The following is a 20,277-nucleotide window of genomic DNA, read 5'->3' as shown; positions in this document are numbered from 1 at the left end:
TGACGGGCCAGTGAGGTGATCACAGTTTGTTTTCTGAGGAAATGAGGCTTTAAAAGTTGCTAATTCCTGTCTTTAAGCTGTTACATTTTCAAAACATTTGTGCTGTAATATTTGTATACTTTGTAATCCAAAACTTGGAGGAAAGCAATATATTTACCAAGTTGGAATATTTATAAATATAAGAAATTTAGAGTTTGATGGAGACTTAAAATGAATTCAGGTGTGTTGTGGGGTGGAAGTGGGTGTTGTTATCTGTGATGAGGGAGCATGAATGGCACTCAAGCACCTTAACCAGCCATATAGAATTTATTGCTGCAGTATTTTGGGTTACAGATCTGATTGTTCCTATGTTAACCTGGCATTTAACAGTATTTTTAATACTGAACAATTAACTTTTTTGATTTGCTAGTACGTTCTACAGTAGTGTTTCTCTTTGGTTGTGCTTATCTAGTCAGTGTTCTGGGATGTTTTATGTTATGGAGACTGAGAAGTAGAAAGAAGACTTTTGTTTCCTCACTGGAAAGTTGTAGGGAGGCTTGGATAGTTAAACTCTGGCCACTGAACTTCAGGCTGACACTGTCCTTTCGAGTACTTGTCAAGGATGGCTCTGTAAAGGTCAGGAAGAACTCTGGGAATCAATCTAAGGCAATCAGGAATTCTTTATAATTAAGAAGAAGTCATTCTAATAGATGGAAGTAGAAAGGGAATGGGAGATGCTGAACTCTGTGCCTGTCCTCTGTCATGCTGTTGATTCTGAGCAAAAAGAACCCCTAAAATCCCAGCAAACCTCTCAGTGCAGTAAAAAAAGTGCTGGTTCTCTGTGTGAACAATGGTACTCGCACAGATTAGAGATGTATTTCTTTCCAGATTGGTATTATTGCCCCTAATACTGTTTTGTTTAGTGTATGGCTCGTTTCCTCCGTTTATTCTATCCCAGGGAACAATTTCTGGGAATAATGTTCATTCTGCAAGCGATCCAGCCTTTCCCATGAGAAGCTGATACTGGATGAGGTTTGGGGGAGGGGGCAGAATCCGTGTGCAGCTGTACCTTGTCACAGTTCTCAAAATGTAGAAATTATAGATATTAAAGGGGTTTTATCGTTGACTTTTTACTCTGTTATGTTTCTGAAAGTAGAGGAAATGTGCTTTTAAAAATGATTATTTTTGCTTGCTGGTTGATTTTATACTTGCTGTGATAAGTGACCTTTGGATATAAGATATTCCCCACAAGTCCAGCAGGATAGTTGTCCTTGAGGTCTAATTACAGGCTGTTCCTCCAGCTCTGAAGTTCTTGTTAAAACTGCACTTATGATCTGAGTTTCATTTGTCCACAGATGAAATTATATTGCCCCATTCTTTGCAGCTGATTTGTATTTTTCTCACCTCTTTTAGTACATTTATTAATGGGGTTTTTGCTTAGTTTGGGAGATGGTGTTTCTAGTAACACCCCTATAGCAAATCACCCTTTTGTGGAAGATGAGGTAAATCATCCAGGTTTTCATTTAAAGCCAGCCAAGTAAAACAGGAGACTGAGGAAACAGCAAGGAAATATTCTTCTTTTTTTTGTGATATGTTTTGAATTTTGACTTTGACCATCGTGTGTTTTGGCTTCTCGTCAGCTCCTTGAATAAACAATTACACTTTAGGTCACTCTGATTTTTTTTTTTTTTTTTAAATACATGAAAACTGATACACCAGAAGATATTAAATCAGGCAATTATTATTACTTTGGTTGGTTAAGCAGCTCAGCTCTTTCTTCTGCGGTGTTTGATAAAAAGATCTCTAAACCATGTTGTGAAGACTCAGTTCTCGGGGTTCCTGCAGGAGGTGGTTGGAATGTGTGGCTCCAGGTGCCATTGGAGTGTGGGTTTGAAACTGGATCCAGCACGGGGTGAAGGTGTCTGTGCATGGAAAGTAAGAGGGAAAAGGAGAGTGAGAAGGTCTGAGAGGCTTTAACTGAGAAGAAAGATTTGGTAGAGCAAATCTAAGGAAGGAGAAGGAAGTTGAGCCCAGAGATAGGGAAGGGGAGCATTTCTAACACTGCTGAGTGCCTGGAGAAAGGAGCACTCACTGCAGGCAGGGAAGGAAGGAGCTGGGATTGGGATTGGGGTGCCACTGCTGGGAGAGATACTTGGAGATCCTGGGATGCCTGGAAAGCTCTGGAGCACATATTGTCAATTCTTAGGGATGGGAGCACAGGAGCTGCCACTTGGATGAGCTTCAGAGGCTCTCAGAGCACACAAGTGCATCCTGTGGTGGAAAACTAAGGAAAAGTCTTATCCACCAAATCAATTGGCAGGGAGGAGGCTCGGTGCAGGAAAAGTTTTGGGAAAAGTTTGACATGATGGTTTCAAACAGTGGAAGTGTGAGAGTGGGGAGGCAGCAGATCGAGGAGGGTCTGAGGGTGCTGGAGTTTGGGAGAGAACACAAGGACATACTTTATTCACCAGTGAATGAGTCTGGTTTAACTTCTGGCCCATTCAAGGTAGAAGAAAACTGATTTCAAAGGAGCCAGGCATCAGCATTTGGAAGTGAAATCGTGTGCAGCAAGGGAGTCCTTCCAGAACTGGCTGAAATCAGGAGATGCGCAGGAATGCCAAGGAGCGTGTTTGTTCCTATTGCTTTTCTCTCTTACCTTTATCAGTTAAAAACATGTTAGAAAGGCTTCAGAACCAGTTGTTTCTGTACTTCAAACTGTCTGTAAATGGAGGTGCTGTAACTCAGGAGTGTCCACAAAGTTTATATTCAGAATAAGATGGCCCAAGATGGAAGTTTTGGTTGTGAGGACATCAGTTAAGTGAGGTGAACAAGATCATTTCTGCTGAGGGGCAAAAGGGAGCTCCAGGTAAGGTCCAAGAGGAGCAACCCTGCTGTGTGTCACCATCCCTTGGGAATGGCACAGACAGATCAGCTCCATGGAAAACTGCAGCCTCAGTGGGGATGCTCCTGTTTTGAGCTTCCTGAGTCTTTTCAGGAACAAACCCAATATTATTTCGAGGTACAGAAAACAAAAGGGAAATCATGGCTGCAGCCACTGTATTAATTAGCAATGATTAATAAATAAGACCAGTTGGTCAGTGTGTGAGATGTAAAATGCAGAAACAGGAAAAGAACAGGTTTCTCCAACTACCTCATCTGCATCCCTGTGTTTTGACCTGGGGCAGAAGTTTCAGTATTTCCATAACTTCTCCATTCTGTGCTCTTTATGTGGCAGTTGTAGCTTTTAAGGGACCAGTTTGCTTAACTTTTATCTCACAGAGGGAAATTTGGGAGTGATTCAAACAATTGCAGTGAAAAGGCTGCTCTGGAAGTAAGAGTTACTGCCCATGTTAAGAGTTTGGGGTTTTTAAGGAGGGGAATGTGGGGATGAAGGAAGTTTTATAAATGTATATATAAGATCCTACAAGTTAGAATTTAGCTACTGAATCGTTGTCAACGATTATTTTTCAGTCAAGCCTGAAGGAATTCATCTTAGTGAAGCAAAGCTCACAAAATTAGGAAAACAGAGGTTTTATGAACCTTTGCTGCTGGGCAAGTCTTTTTTTTTAATTTTTTTATTTTTCTTTAGATACTATCTATAGCTAAAGATCTGTCTTTTGTGGTAAGCTTGACCTAAATTGTGTGATGGAGTTCTTGGTTTCTTCAGCAATGTGCTTTGGCCCTGAGAGATCAAGTGTCATGGTAATTTGTGGTGTTTAAAAGCAAAGGTAGTATGGGATGATCCCCATCTTTTAGTTTTGCCTGTCACTCTTGTGCTTTGTCCAGTGTTCTGTAGGATCTTTAAAACCCTCAGGATTGAGACAGAAAGGTGATTTTGGATGTTTGCTGGCACCCTGTTGGGAGCTTTTTGTAAGGATTTATATTTGCATGGATGCATACATATGAGAAAGTGGATGTGTGTGCAAATGGACGTCCCTGTTTCAAAGAAGTCAGAAATACTTGTTCAGGGTGATTATTCTGTGAAGTGGTTTCCTTCTGAACTTTACTTTCTGGTCTAGGCTGGCAGACTCTCATTAGCTTCAGTTTTTGGAAACCTGAGTGGATGGATCACACAGGCCCTTGCAAGGCTGAGGTGGGACAGGAGGTTGAGGCAGGAATTCTGAAGAACTTGCTGTCACAGAGCCTTTCCCACAAAGCTGGTGGATGAAGTCGATTTGTGAGCGTGTGATGCTTGAAATTCCGTGTGAAATGTGGAGATGGACACTTAGTTGTGTTAAAAATGCAAAGGTCCACTTAAAAGAACTCTGACTTTCTCAATTTGTGCAGCAATTAGCTAATTGGACAAGTGTTTAAAATCCAGGACAAGGAGGAAGGAAGAATTGTCCACTGGTAGCTGGGGAAGGGTGTGTGGCCAGGAGAGAGAATCCAGTGCCCTGGGATATTATAACCAGTTCCTGCCTAAGTGGAGCTTAATGTTTGGTTTATTCAAGCGTAGAAGCATTTGGAGATGGAAGTGGGACATTTGATAACAGCTCATTGAAATGCTTGGGGTTTGAACTCAGTGCAGAGTTCTGTTCTGGTTTCCATCTGCACTAAACGTGGGGAGCATTTATCATTTTGCCAATTAGTGATTCACGATGGTTAAATGTCATGGGAGATGTGTCTATATTTGAAAGCAATAATCATCAACTCAGCTCCTCTGAAACAACCTTATTTGTAACCTGCACGTTGTTCTTATCTTGATAGGTTTGGTGTGGTTTGGGTTTTGTTTGTTTGCTTGTTTTTCCCAGTCTCTATCTGATCAGGAAAAGGAAGTTGAGGTCTTGTGGTCAGCTCAAAATGCAGACTTTGAAAATCTGGGGGTAAACACCAACAAAAAAACCCCAAACAAGCCCCATACCTGAGGAGTCTGGTTGATCAGTAAAATTGGTGAAGGTTCATACTTAAAAATGCACATCAGTCAGTAGTTCCCAGTGAAGCTTATAAAGAGTATTTCATAAAAACAGCATTACAAGAAGGGTCTGTCTTCAATCACTGATTTTCTCAGCAGTATTCAGGAATACTGCACACTTTGTTTTCAAGTCACTTGCACCTAAACCTCTGTTAACCAAATTACAGATTTTTGCTTCAGTAGAGAACTTGAGCATTTCCAGTATGAAAATACATTTATTTTCCATGCTCTCACAGATAATTTCTAATAAAAATACAGCGATTGCGTGATGGGTTTTTCCCTCCTAATATGTTTGTTTTTGTTCTGTTTAGTATCAGACATTGAAGGTGGTGATGCATTGCAGCTCAGAAAGGAACATGCCCTCAAGATATTTGCTTACATCAATTCCTGGACTCAAAGGTAATTTGGGATCGAGCTGGAATGTTGATGATATTGAATCTCAACAGCAGCTTTACCTTCTTAAAAATACAGTGGAGTGAATTAGAAGGGGCAAGTTATTAATGTGATACTTGGAGAGTTAAGACCATTTTGCTGCTTAAAAAGAAATCAAAATAAACACAATGGATTTTGGGCAAAGCATATTTTGAATCTAATTGGCATTCTGGGTGCTGTAATAGTTGAGTGGCAAAATAAATAGCTGTATTACAGTGACAAATAACATGTGGTGCTGCTTTAACATGGAATTTTCTGACCATCCTCTGCAGAGGCAGAGGAGGGTAAGAAGAATTTAAGAATTTGAGAAAAGATCACTCTAATTGGAACCACCATGTTTAGTTTTTTCTCCATGTCCTCATAATCCAAGTCAAGATGATGAAGGGTTGCAGCCCACAGCTACCAAACTGATAAAGAAAGTGCTTTGCACGTGGTTGTCTTAAATCAACTACATTATTCCTTTTAATCAAGTATTTAAATTACTGTTGGTTTTAAGTTTGTGTTTTTTGTTTGTTTTTTTTTAAAGTAATGATATCAGCTGTTCTACTTATTTCCCAGCACATGGAAATGTGTGGATAGCAGTTTTTAGAAAGAATTTACAGTAAAGATGTTTGGAATTCAGTGTTCAGCAGTGGTTACAAGACCAAACTAAACTGCAAGAAATATTGAGAAAAGCATAAAGGATAAATTAGATGGCATTATTTGGGTGTTTAGAAGACTCCAAAAGAAAAAAAAAAAAAAACAGGAATGTCACACTTTGGATACCTGTGAAAGCAGAATTCTCCTCTTCCCCATTCTGCCAAAAGATGACAAGCCAAGTTCATTATCTTTTGCCACGTGCTTTTAGACACAGAGGAGGAATTTTGAAATCCAAATGAACAGCAGGCACAGGAAGCAGAATCCTGTCATTTCTTGACAGGTCCTAGATCCCATTTTTTTCCTGAGAACAATTGCAACCCAGTTGTTTTCCAGGGCATCATCTGCTCAGATTTTGTCCTGCTCAACAGCTCTAGTATGACAAACCCAATCTTAAGAAAAAAATACAGATTAGATAACATTTAACTCTATATTTCCTTCTGGTTTCTCTGTTACCTTCCATATGAATTGGTTTCATGCTATAAAACACTGTGGAAAACAGTCCTTAAGCTGTTCAAAGCAGAGTCCAACAAAGGGGCCCCAGGAAGGAGTTGTACTTGACATTTTAATTTCTATTTCTCCTCTGCCAGATGGGCTTTTTGAGAGTTCTGCTTGTTGTTTTGAGGCCTTCCTTAAGAACTACTTTTTATTTTGTTGCCTGTAGCTGAAATCTCTTACTCTCCTTCAGAAGATCAGCTGGAACCCAGCCTGGAGAACACCTTTCTCTTCCATCTGTGTGTGGTGCTTCCATTTGAGTTTTATGTTCAAAGAAGCAGAATACTCAATTTTTTTTATAGATCTTTAATTTTTGGTGGAGCTTTTCCCGACAGAGGAAGACTTAGAGGTTTTGCACATGCCTCTGGCTTGGAAACTAAATTCTCCAGTGTGTGAGAATATTCACCAGAATTTCCATTGTTACTGAGAATAATTTGTTACACCCAAGCAGGGCAGTAATTTGCAGGCATAAGTGATGGACCTTTTGTAGATATTTATCCCCAAGCATTTATCCTTGGGGAAAACTGCTTGAGGATACACTTGACTTTGCCTGCAATCCCTTGTTGTCGTTTGTTAATATGAAAATACATTTACAAGTAAATGGCAAAAATCTGCTTTTCAAATGGGTAAAGGCACGCTCCCCTTAACCAGTATTAAAGGGATTTTTCTTCCTGCACAGATGGAACAGAAGGGTTTAGATGCTTCAGACACTGTAGCTGTGCTGGAATTAGGGAATCCTGAATGTTATCTTTCTGTCTAACCCACTGGGGAAAAAAAAAGTGTATTCAGAAAGTCTGTGCTTTAAGAGCTGGAGCTCCAGGACATGTTTGTGTTCTATCAGAAGAGGCAGCCCCCTCTACCTGTCACAGTTCTGGCTTCTCTTGACTTTTTTCTTACAAATTAGGATTTATTAAGCCCAGTTTCTGAATTAAATGCTGTGTTTAAGAAGAGATTCCAAAAACTCTTCTGCAGAGTTGATTTCTTGCCCTGTCTTTTGTCTGCTCATCTTCTTCAGAAAAGAGACGTGTGATTTTTGTATTATTTTAATATCTGAGAACTCTGCTCGTGGGCTGTTGTTCTCCATCCAGCAGGAGAGAGGTCTCTACTACAGGACAGCTCCCAGTTTATGTAGGAGTTACACAGTGTAGTAGAATTGGAGTGAGAAAGAGCAGAGTCCCTCTCGGGGTCTGTAGTCTTTAATTTTGATTTTCAATGAGGACACCGAATCGATGCCTTTCTTCTCCGTGTTCTCCAGCATTTAGATCTTTTTAAGGGAATATCCTCCATTTTTTTGTTCAGAATGAGGAAGTTGCTTGTTTGTATGGAAGAAGCAGATGTTCCCAGGAAGAGGTTCCAGGGTATCTGCCCTGGGGGGTTTATGCACCCAGAATTTATTTTACACCTCTAGTTAATCCTCACCCACAATCAGAGTTGTGTTAGAGTTTTCTAATTGATGCTTTTATTGAGTTGTCTCATTATATTGATAAAGAGATGGTGTTTAGTTTTCCCCCTTGTTCTTTTCCCCTTCCAGTGTGTCAGTAAATAACCAGGGGAACAATCTCTGAGCCTGCCAAGTGCAAAAAGGCCTGGAGATAATGCATTTTCCTGGATGGGGAAAGGGCACCGATGTCCGAGGGATCCCCATCCAAATGCGGATAAAGGAAGTGAACTTAAACACTCAATTAAAACTAAAATTATTTTGCAGCCCTGTTGCTTTGAAAATAACAATCATGAGCTCTTCCAGGGCTGACAGGAGTGGCAGGTGATTTATTGCAGTGAAGAGCAATAGAGAAAACCAGATGAGGAAATGGATTCAGAAACATCCTGGCAAACATTGCTGCTGTAGTAGCACAATGACCTTGCCCACAAGAGGGTTTTTCTGTATTTTACTCACAGGAGCAGCTGCTAAATGAGGGACCTCCTAGCTTTGATAAGCCTTTGGAAGCAATGGGATGCTCACAGGGTTTATGGAAGGCTTTGTGACTCCCACTCCTTCTGGGTGGAGTCTTGTTTCCTTTGGGTTTTCTCGAGCCTGTCAAATATTTTGTTGAAAATGTTTTAACGTGAAGAGTTCTTTATTTTTGTTTTTTTTTCATTCCTGTTTGCTTGCAGACAATGTTTGTGCTGTTTCAAGGAGTATAAACACCTGGAGATCTTTAACCAAGTAGTTTGTGCCCTCATTAACTTAGTGATTGCCCAAGTTCAAGCTCTGCGGGACCAGCTCTGTAAACATTGCACTATCAACATCGACTCCACATGGCAAGAGCAGAGTAACCACGAGGAGCCCCTGAATGTAGAGAGAGAGTCTCACCAAGAGGAAAATGGAGAAAGACAAAAATCTATAGAGAAAAAATTCGATTCTGCAAGAACTTGTCTCCTGCCCGAGGAGGAGCCCGCCAAGAACACGGATGCTTTTGGCTTGTGGAGCACTGATGAGAAGGAGAAGTTGCTGCTGTGTGTGGCCAAGATCTTTCAGATTCAGTTTCCTCTCTACACAGCTTATAAACATAATACCCATCCCACAATAGAGGTAAATCTTCCTTGTGTCTACACTGAAATATTTTGGGAAAGGTTCATCGTTCTAGGCTGGGTGTGTTTGGTGCTCCTTGCTCTCAGGTCCAGCTCTCCTTGTTGACTTCAGCACAAACTCTCCCAGGAACTTGACACATCCTCTTACATTTTCTTTAAAATATGCTGAATTGTTACAGGTAATATATTGGTAATGTTGGATGGAACTGTACACTGAGTTATCCTACTGGTTAAATAACAGAAAGGCAAAAAATAGGTCTTTCTTCCTGAAGGTAACCCATTAATAGTTTACTGATTTCATTGCAATCTGTGGTTCTGGAAGCAAAGCTTCAGAAACTGAACTTTGTGCAAGACCAAACTTGTTGGAAGAGCTGTTAAATCGACTGGAATAACTGAGCTCTGCACAAGTAGCTTTGTTCCACAGGGCTGATTTTTTTCTCTGTGGTATTTGTTATAGCAACTGTTCACATTTTCCTTATTTTCTTCTGAAAAACAAACCAACAACAACAACAAAAAAAGGCAAAAATTCTACCATGTTTAATTCACAGTTTCTGGAATAAATATGGTGTTAGCATTTCCTAGGTGAAAAAACTTATTTCTTGTAAAGGTTGGCAACTTGTGGCAGTTTAATAACAAATAACCTGTTCTTTTACAGTATTTGTATGGAAAGAAGTACATTTAGCTCAATAGAAAAAGCTTCTGTCCAAGAAATTTTTGAGAAAGACTGGACAATTAAACTGCAGTTAACCCACTCTTCTTTAATTTTTTATTTAGAGAGTTTTGGGAGCTCTGGGCTGCATTTTGTGATTTTGTTTCCAAAACGTTTGGGTATAAGTGAACAGAGTTGTTTGAAATATAAGTGTGTGGAAGAAGGAGGCAAAATTAGGATTTGTGGATTGGAGGATTTGTGGATTTCAGGTTTCCCATCTTTCTTCCTGACCTGCCTTTTAAACTTTCACACACATCAATTAATCTGCAGCTCAGCCTCTGCAGGGAGGAGCTACAGAGGGCAGATCTGTCTTGTCAGTTAAAAACAATAAATCAATGACTACTTAAGTGATTTATCCTCTGTGGGACACTGACTGAAACCAGCTCCAGAGGAATATGGGATGAACAATCCTGGAACAGCTTTTCTGTGTACAAGCACACTTGATTCTTTTAAATGACAATTTAATATATTTTTTTTTCTTCTCTTTCAATTCCACTTCCAAATGATAAGAAGAAAATCTCTGAGTGCCTGATGGGATTTCTGTTTTACTTGGTGTGCAGCCTAGAAGTGATTCAGACCCAGATGTCACCTGCCATATTTGTCATGTACCTTTTTCATTTTTCAGAGGGAGATTTTTTTTTTTCTTTGCTTTTTAAAGGTCCCAGCATCAAGAATTGTTCTCACAAACTGATATCTTCTATATTTAGGAAGCACTGGGATTCTGTTATTCTAAAGCACTGTTAGACATTTTAATGTTAAAACCTTTTGCTCCTGCAAGTAACTCACTGAGGTTTAGAATTTGATTTTGGGTTTCAGGAGGTTTAGAACTTGATTTTGGATTTCAGGAGGTTTAGAATTGGATTTTGGATTTCAGGAGGTTTAGAACTGAATTTTGGATTTCAGTCTAAAGCACATCTTAGTTAAATTGAGACAAGTTGTTAGTCCCAGTAATGACAGCACTTTTTGTTTTAAATCAGGCTTGGTCTCAGTCCTCAAAGGATCATAAAATTAAAATCCCTGTTTGAAGTATGTTGTCTATAATTGGTAAGTTAAGCAGATTCCTGGACAGACTAAATCTGTCAGGAATTTGTTGGGAGAAGCTGCTGTAGCTCTTCCTCTCCCTCGAAGCATTTCTTTTGCCCTGGAAAAAGGGAAATTTGCTGATGCAAAACGGACTCCAGTCTCCACCCTGACTTCAGAAATTCCCTCTTCCAGATTCTTGAGCTGAATTTGCCCCATTTCACGGAGTCATCACATCCAGTGAGGTTTTACTTTGCCTGGGAATGACCAGTTGGGCTGTCAGTTAAAAAGTGTCCAATGTAAGGCTTTCCCACGGTGTTATTCCATGAGCAGCCGGTATTCCCGTTATCCTTTGCTCTGCACACACCTCCAAGGTCTTTGTTCTCGATGGCAGCAGACAAGTCTTGAAGTCTAATCCTCTTATGAGGGGCTTGCCAGAGCCATGTTACACTTGACTGTCTAGTGGAGAAGAAAAACATCCTTGTGGAAGTAGGAGGTTTTCCCTGGTTTAGGAATTCATGAAGACCACAACACCCTTTGCTTGTGTTAAAATCTCCCAATAGTTTTGGTGCCCAGAGAGGCCTTTGTGTCTATTTTTCATCCTAAACAAAACTCACTCAAAATATCTTTATAAGTGCCATTGGTTTGTTTTTTTTTTTTTTTGAGCAATGTTCATGCTTTGAAATGAGCTTCATTTTTTTTGGATTTATGGATATTTTTAAGAGCTCTTGCATGCAGGGTAGTTTTAAGACTGTATGCCCTGTTCTTTTCATACTTTGAGCAGCAAGTTTAATACACTTCAGAGGAAGGAAAAATCTATAAAAAGAGGCTCTTAAAATCCTGTGGAGAGAGAAGCAACAATGTGAAGTGAACTCCTGAACTTTGCAGTGGCTCAGAATGAACATTGAATCCAAAGGGAGTTACCTGAGCATGGAGCAGTTCTTGACAGGATGAAATGAAAGAGGGGGGAAAAAAATCAGTTGTTCAGGTGTCTGTAGCTGTAGTTCCCTGTTTGGAATCTTGTGCTCTTCTGCTTCTCCAAGTAAATATTTTCACCCAGTTCCACCCTCCTGCCATGGGCAGGGACACTTTCCACTATCCCAGGTTGCTCCAAGCCCTGTCCAGCCTGGCCTTGGACACTTCCAGGGATGGGGCAGCCACAGCTTCTCTGGGCAGCCTGTGCCAGGGCCTCCCCACCCTCACAGGGAGGAATTTCTTCCTGACATCCCATCTAAACCCACCCTCTTTCAGTGTGAAGCCATTCCCCCTTTTCCTGTTGCTGGAGGGCTTTGGGACAACACTATCCCTGCCTGCCTTGGTGGAAAGTCCCTCTCCAGCTTTTCTCCAGCCCCCTTTAGGTCCAGGAAGGCTGTAAGATCCCGTGAAGTGATGGTGAGCTTTAACCCCACAGTAGATTCCCATGAGGAATTCTTTTATTTCCTGATAAATTTGAGCTTCAGGAGCTTTCAGGCTGTTCTGTTCCACATCTCCAAGGACAGAAGTCACGTTTCCAGACTCAGCCTCTCAACTGCAGGACTTTTACAAGCTTTGCAAGACTTGTCCCACAGCCCTCCCTGTGGAGGTTCCTGCATTCCAGGAGCTGGAGTTGACAACAGGTCTCTGTTTTATTCAAGAAAACTAATGAAATTTCTCACCCTCTTCCTGCAGTTTTCCTGAGCAGAGCACTGAACACCTTTCCTTGCTGCTTAAAAACACACCACCTACTGCCTCCAGAGCTGCTTTAAAAAGAACTGCTGGAGTATCACGAGTTCAGGCATGACTTGGAGTTCAGTAGGGGGAAAAAAAAAAAGGAAAAATAAATGCTTAGCTATAATATGAGCATATTGAATAATTCAAAATGTTTGTATCACACTTAATCCATCCAAAATTGCTTGCCTCCAGCATCCTCTGGTACAGTTGGAAGCTCACTCCTACACAACTATTTAAAATATAGCCAGGAAGTTTCACTTAAAAAACTGAACTTTCTGTTCAACTTCCATTTGATTGGTGACTGTCATACTGGAGAGGGATGGGAAGAGGAATTTGTATCCATGGCAATGTTGTGTTTTACTGTCACATTTTATACCTCCAATGCCCTTTTTGCCCCCAGCCATGTGCCCCAAACACCCAAGAGGTGTTACAGCCCTAACAAAGAAACTTCCTGCTCTTTGTTGCCCAACAAGTGGATGTTGTGGGCATTAAAAAGAAAAGCTGTTTTCCCAAACCCTCTTCAGTTTAGCACTTCCAGAAAATAGATTTCTGGTTGCAGCAAGTAGTTAACAGAGTGATAGGGTGATACAATTCCTTCCCCATCTTGCCTTAATCCTGTAAGAATATGACACTTCCATTTTATGATGTGTTTTGCTGCATATAAAAATATATAGTAGTGGAAGTTGGAGAATTTTAATATTCTGCTGGCAATGAATAATTTGACAGCTTTAACCCCTTAAATCATGAAATGCAGGATTGTGGGACGTCCTGCATTTCATCTAAATTCGGGTGTTTGCATTTGTGTCTCATCTTTATGGAGAAATTGCCTTCCAGAGTTCCCTGGGTTGGTTCTGCTCTGTGTGCCATATTCCTGTTGAAAAAACTGAGGATCTGAAGGGGCTGGGATTGTAGAATAATCTGTTAATCCAGGTGTTGAGAGAACCACTGAGATGCTCTCATGAGCGTATCTTTGTGTGCTTATATCTACTTCTTAACAAAGTAAAAAGTATGGAAAAGTGTGTTTTGGAATGTAAAAGTGGAGCAAAATTTGTGTCTTCCCCTGAATCAGGAGTTTGCTTTTTTTCTGTTGGGTGACGGTGATATCTGGTAATGGTCACTTGTTTACAAAAATGTTTTTTTGTTCTGTAAATGTGTTTTTCTTGCTTCAGTTAACTCTGCTTTTTTTTCTTTTTGAACAGGATATTTCAGCTCAAGAAAGCAATATATTAGGGGCGTTCTGTGATATGAACGTAAGTTATCCCATAAACTTCAAATAACCACGTTCATTCATTGTGTTACACTCATTGGATGACTTCATGACTTTAATTGATGATTAAAATTCTTCCTTTTTTTATATTTTTGCAGGATGTAGAAGTCCCCTTGCACTTGCTTCGTTATGTTTGTCTGTTCTGTGGAAAAAATGGCCTTTCCCTCATGAAGGATTGTTTCGAGTACGGGAGCCCCGAGACGCTGCCCTTTCTCATAGCACATGCCTTCATCACAGTGGTATCCAATGTAAGTATTCCCTAGAAATTCAACACAAAAAAAGCAAGTCTGGAAGGATTCTGGAAGACCAGGCAGGGATAAAAAAGGCTGGAAGATTTTCCTTGTTGGGAATGTGGTGTTTTGTCATTCAATAACTCCCACTGTCCAAACTTCCCCACGTCCCAAAGCACCCAAGGAGATTTTTTTTCAGATTTCTACCTCAATATGAAGAGTGTAACAGCCCCAGATGAAACTCAGAAGGATGTTGTCAGAGGTCATTTCTATCCCTGAAATTGTGCCATGGAAATATCTTGAGTTCCTCAGGATATTTTAACTTTTTAGCTCTTTGTGTGAGGCACAAATGGATTTCTTTGGGATGTCTGTGATTTTTATATTATTACAGATATTTCTGTTATTTATATTACTTATAGTATATTATTTGTAGCATAGAGGGGATCATCTTTTATTCTCACTTAGTTGGAGAATGCACATCCTCCATCATCTCAGTGATTTGAAATCACAGTGATTTGTGACTGGTGGAATTACAAACTGATTTCAGTGGAGATTTGAAGATTGGTGATGAAAATAAACCCCAGACCTGAAAGAGGACATAGGAAAACTTGGTGTAATGTGAGAATATGAAGTTGTGCCCTGTCTGGTGGAAATTACATGTGGGCAAAAAGGAAACCAGGAGTTTGTTGTGCCTCATAGGAAGGGAGTTCAGCATCATTTTGACACTCTTGGCAATTTGAAATCCTTGTTTTTCAGTAAGCATTCTGCCTGCAGATCCCATTTCCTGCATATCCCATCCCACTGCAACTGCTTTGCTTCTTTGTCCTTTTTGAAATCTTTATTTTTCTCCACGTAAATTGTTTATTTTCTTTATTCTCAGTGAGGTGCCCTTAACCCAAAATATTTATCATCAGACTTTCTCCTTGCAGACAATTATTTGGCAACTTTGCATTTATCTTTTTTTCTAGTAGGTGGCACATTTAGCTCTTTCTTGGAGCTATTTTAGGTGAGCTCTGTGGTTAAACCTGCCAGATAAAATGAAATTCAATCCAAACCATAACCAGAAGAACTGTTTCTTCAACCTCTTCCAGCATTGCAGCTCTTCCCATTCAACCAGCATCTTTCTTTTGAGCTCCTGCTTTGCTGGCAAATCTGTGTGAGTTAGGGGAAAACTGTTTTAAAAAAAATTTAAATTTAGATTTTATCTGTCAGTTCACTGCAGAAAGTATAAGAAGATGTTGTTTTATGTGTAATTAATGTGCCTTATTCATCCACTTGCTGCATTTTGCTGTCACTCTGTACTTGTTAGCACTGCTTCTGACTTTCAGATGCAATATATTTATTAGATCCAGATGAGGCAGCTGGTTTTTTTTCTTATAAAATACATTTTACCTTACCAATATTAATATTAAAATATTTCTTTCCTTTTATAATGATGATTTTGATATAATGTTTCTCTTTGTTTTGTGTTTCTCTCACTTCTCTGTATAATTCATATAACATAGGTAAATATAGATAATTCAATAAATATTTCTGATAGTGAAATGGTGAATGACCTACAACTTGTTCTGTGCAGGGTTTAAACCTCAAATCCACTTTACTGGGTGAAACTTCCAAAGCTGAATCAGAAGTAAAAGCTGTTGAGAGGTACTCTGCCTTTTAGCAACTAATTACCTCTGATAAAGGGTAAATAATAGGAAAAAACCCTTCTGAAACTTGAGAACAGAACAGATGCAGTGAATACTTTGTCTTAAAAGCAGCTGGAAGCGAAAAAAAACCAAGTTGAAGGATTTTTAATGTAATTTGATATTATTTTTTATCATTTTAAGGGTGCTAGTTCATGTCATTTTATATATGCTCTTTTTAGGTCATTTAAGTAATTCAGGATTTGAATATTTAACATGTTTGAAATTATATTTTCATTTGTAACATGTGAAATGATCTTTAATTGAATTCTGAGGCTGAAGGTTGTATGTAATGCAAGTACACGGATGTATAAAATGGCTTTAGAAGTTTGGATGGATGGAGAGCAAAAACTGCTGTGAAGGGTGAAAACCATAAGAACAAAATGATGAAACCACTTCATACTTTTCTTTCACAAAGAAATACATTTTCTTTGCTGTCTCCTGCTCTCTGTGGAACAGAGCACACCATGTTAAACATCAGATTGTGTAAATACAATGGGATCTTTGTCATCCCTGCAACTCCCTGTCAAAATGTTATTGAATTCCTGTTTCCAGCACCACCATCTTCCAGTTACACTTTGTATCTTTGGGATGTTTGCATTTTTTCCCCTCTTGGATCAGAGGCTTATTCCAAGTGTTTTTTTTTTTACAAGGGGAAGATTTTGAGCTGGTTTGTTTTGCAAAGTAGCTTCTTCTTGTTGCCCTGTAAAAAGTAGTCTGCAGATAACTTTTTGAGTCAGTTCTGAAGAAGGTTCTTTGGTTCGTTATGGAAATGCTGACGAGCAACGCTGGGGATACACTTTTCTTCCAGCCTAATCTTGTTCTCTCTCCTGGCAAGGAGGAGAATGTGCATTTTCTACATACAGAATTGAATTCTTTGCCACTGATGCAAGAAATCCTGGCTAAGGTGAGCTCTTGTTTTAAGGCCAGATGGCCCTGAGTGACAGTGTTGGCTTTTCCCAAGAGCTTTGTGTGTGCACATGATTAAAATTACCTGGGGAGGGAAGAGCTGCTGCTGTTTCATCCCTTCCCTGGCACGTAGTTTTCTCTCTGTAACAGGTTTAACAGGATCCCTGCTCCTGTTTGAAATGCAGATGGGAATTCTGACTTGGCCTGTGGAAGTGGTTTGGTTGGTCCTTTCCCTCACAGAGGTGCCCAGTAGCTGTTTCAGGGTGGTTTTTTTCTCTGCATATATTATCTTCTTGCATCTTCTTTCCAAAGGTGGCAAAAGGGAGAATTGCAAATAGGAGAAATGCAAACGTGGTGGTGAAAAACCTGTGCTTGTAAAACACTATTTTATAGGATACATAAGCCCTAAGAAGCAAAAACACCTCAAGTCAAACGATGTTACTCGATTTAGGAGTGATTTGCACGGAACAGAAACAATGGAATAATCTTGTGGACTTGAAAAGAAAGAAAAGAAACCCCACAGGGCTGAGTAGCAATTTTTCCTACTGAAGAAACTACAGAAAATTTTAAAAAATGAGGCACCTGAGCAGTAGGATACTATTTATACAAAGTGTATATTTTCCAGCTGACAAGCAGGAAAGATGCAGCTCCTGTTTTGAAAACAAGGAAATTAAGAGATTGAAGTTGAATGAAAAATGGAAAACACCAAGAAAGGCTTTTTTTAAAGTGGAGTTGCACGTGCAAATGTACCAGCAATATTTCATTATTTTTTTTACCGTTCTCTTTAAATGTCATTAATGAAGTTTTTCTCTCTTTCTGTTTTTGCATTATAGATCAGAATATGGCTACACATCCCTGCTGTCATGCAGCACATTATACCCTTTAGGACTTACGTTATCAGGTAAATTTTTATTTGAAGAATTTCTCTGGTGGGACTTTTGGACTTTGCATTTATTTCTAATGGCAGCTGATAGACTTTTAACTGGACAGGTGGTTGCTCTGACTGTACCATTTCAACCAGGAGAGTTAAAGTCATGTTTGGAGTTTGTTTGGGCAGCTCTTTCCATCCCTCTGATTTCACATCAGTCGGATCAATCTCATTAATTAATCACATTTTGAGTGTGACATTCTGACAGGTTGTGCCAGGCTCGGTTGTGACACAATCTCAGTGTGATATCCTCATCAAACTGAACATAAAATTTGCTGTGAGGTGATGGAAGTGGAGGAGCAGTTCCAGCTCCTGAGTTCTAACACTGCTTCATTCCCATTCTGATGTTCTGCATTTCCAGCTGGCAGGAGCTGAAGTGTGAGCAAAAGTCTGCTCACACTTTTATGTATCTAAATATATCCAGTCCCCAAGATTTTCTTTCTAGCTGCCTGTCATGAAAAACACTTTCAAATTGAAGTACTTGGAGAGATATTTAATTATACAAGCAGTTTGTTTTCCTTGGGTTTCTCAGGACAATAGAAACATGTCAGTGAGCTGCTGATGGAACTATCTGTGTGTGTATCTGCCTGGAGGTGCAGGGGTGTGGTCACAGCTAATTCACCTTCCAGTGGCCCAACATAAAATTTTCCTGCTCTTCCATAGGCCCACAGCTCCTCCAAGGCTCTGGAATTCCTGTAACTGTAATATTAGGAATGTGCTTATACCAGTCATAGGAGAAATGTGCCTTTACACATCATGTTGTCTTAACTATTCCAGTATAAAACAACACTCAACAAAAATAATGATATTGGCAACAAATAAGTTCACAGAACAATTAGGCTGAGAATTATATTTCATGTTTTAAAATGTTCTCTGTAAAAATTTGAGTGCTGGCTTGTCTGTCAGTCTGTCTTGCTGTTACATTGTCTCCACCAAAATGATCCCAGCACAGAGAAGAGTATTTTGATCTTTTATTAAAACCCATCACTCTGGAGTTACACTCCAGCCATGTGCAGTCCTTTAATTGCTGATGTGTTATCTTTGAAATCTTTTAAAGGTAATTATTAATCATGAAACAGCTTAGGGAGGGCAGGCAGAGGATCTTCGAGTTCTTGTCTTGTGCATATTCCATTTAATGGCTCTTTGTGTACCTGGGAATTTGGTCATGAGCCTTACCTGTCTTCTTGGAATATATGGAAATTAAAAAGAGCATCAGCAATTAAGGATCAACAATTAGAATTAGACTGATAAGAAGGAATTTACTTGAATGAGACACATCCTGTAGTTTTTCCTGGTAATCCTTGCTTGTTATCCTGTAATTCTCACAACATTTTCTGTTTTATAACTGTAGGTGTAATTGGGGTCACCAGAATGAATAGAAGAGTTTTTTTCTTGGGTTCTCCTCATGTTTTCCCCTTTACCCATTGGAGTATTTGCATCTGATTTGAAATGTGATTTGTCAGCAGCTTCTTGCCATAAATAATGCCCTCGGTGTCTGTTCACAGAGTTTATAACACATTCCTGTCAATCACAACAGGAATATTAACACAGGTTACATCTCTGGAAAACACAGTTTAGAGCAGGAAAGGGGGTGTTCTCCCAGTTGCTGTTTTTCCCAGCTCAGTCCTGAGGGGATCTGGGATTTCTCAACGTTACGAAATCCCAATCTTTTTGTGGGGGTTCACTTCCAGAGCAGGACACGAAGCTTTGGAGGCCACAGAACAAAAATAACCTCCAGTGCTGAACCTTTATGTGGGGCAGAAGTGAACACAGATGCCTTTGGGAAAAAGATGACTTTTCCTGGTGGATGCAGCTCACCCCACGTGGCTGTCAAAGCTCCCAGATCTTGTCTGAGCAGCTTGGGTCTCTGGGTCTCCATCTGCTTTTTACTTTAGGAAAGAGCTAAAAAAAAAAAGCCAACCCAGTGCTGGGCACAGCAGCACAACCCCTTTGAAAGAGATCCTGCAGAGCTTCTGCTGCTCTGCAAACTCAGGGGTCTTTGGGGGGGGGGGGTTGATGTGCAATGAGCTCTGGGGGCTTTTATTGACTCAGTTCCAGTTGCTGCTTGTGGAGATTCCTTGCAAGAACTGCATTTTGGCAGCAGAGAGAAGAGAAATCACCTGAGTGGCATCTTAGCAGCATCTTTTCTCAGCTGAGGGTACCCTTTCTGTCTCTGCCCTGTGGTTATTTCTGCCAGAAGTGGATGAAGTGAACAGCAAAATGTGTATTTGTGTAGAGGAGGCCACTGCTGGAATTTGCAAAGATCATGGACACAACCCTGTCATTGCTGCTACCAGAAAAAGGCTAATAAATGTTATTTTCTGCCTGGGGAATGGAGCACTGGTATTCACATCTTGCCTCAGAAGGGGCTATGTCTTTATGCAGTTTAGGAAAGAAATAAAGGACATGAATTGAAAATTACACCTTTCAATAGGGAAGCAAAGTGATTTTAACCTCCTCAGAAAGAAGCTTTTACTGATCCTAATGCCTCAGAATTGTGCATTTCAAACTGCAAAATCCTCATAAAGAAGGAAGAGCCTCAGAAAAGTGGCTCAAGACAGTAAGTCCTGATTTACTGCAATTATAAATGAGGGCAAGTCGGTGATGATGCCTCTCTATGAAAAAAGACATTAGTTCCACCTGTCTTCTACCTCAAAACCAGAGATGGGAGAGGCTTTGCATTGCTCAGACATTGAAAGTCTCAAGAGGGCAGAAGCTCCAAACAGCAGTGTTTGGAGGACACTGTTTTTTTCAGGGGCAAAAATGTTGATTGAAAATGCCATGGATAGTTCTGTCCCTTGGAAAGAAGACAACCAGCAATGAAGCCCAGTTTGAT

The 20,277-nt window shown here is 40.0% G+C and overlaps 1 protein-coding gene across 9 annotated transcripts in view; it reads left to right on the top strand.

Moving 5' to 3' along the window:
- USP34 (ubiquitin specific peptidase 34) overlaps nucleotides 1–20,277 on the top strand; it is a 107,328-nt gene that overhangs the window by 11,993 nt on the left and 75,058 nt on the right. For all 9 annotated transcript variants that reach the window (XM_027738577.2, XM_027738582.2, XM_027738583.2 and 6 more), the window contains exons 2-6: nucleotides 5,203–5,290; nucleotides 8,567–8,984; nucleotides 13,622–13,672; nucleotides 13,788–13,937; nucleotides 17,347–17,414. In XM_027738577.2, coding sequence (XP_027594378.1) covers nucleotides 5,203–5,290; nucleotides 8,567–8,984; nucleotides 13,622–13,672; nucleotides 13,788–13,937; nucleotides 17,347–17,414 — 775 coding nt within the window. The remainder of the gene's footprint in view (nucleotides 1–5,202; nucleotides 5,291–8,566; nucleotides 8,985–13,621; nucleotides 13,673–13,787; nucleotides 13,938–17,346; nucleotides 17,415–20,277) is intronic.

The sequence above is a fragment of the Pipra filicauda genome, unplaced genomic scaffold (genome assembly GCF_003945595.2).
Source record: "Pipra filicauda isolate LSUMZ 115617 unplaced genomic scaffold, ASM394559v2 scaffold118_size2161507_pilon, whole genome shotgun sequence".
Lineage (NCBI taxonomy): Eukaryota > Metazoa > Chordata > Aves > Passeriformes > Pipridae > Pipra > Pipra filicauda.
The sequence above is the reverse complement of the archived record's forward strand: the minus strand, read 5'-3'. Positions and strand labels throughout refer to the sequence as shown.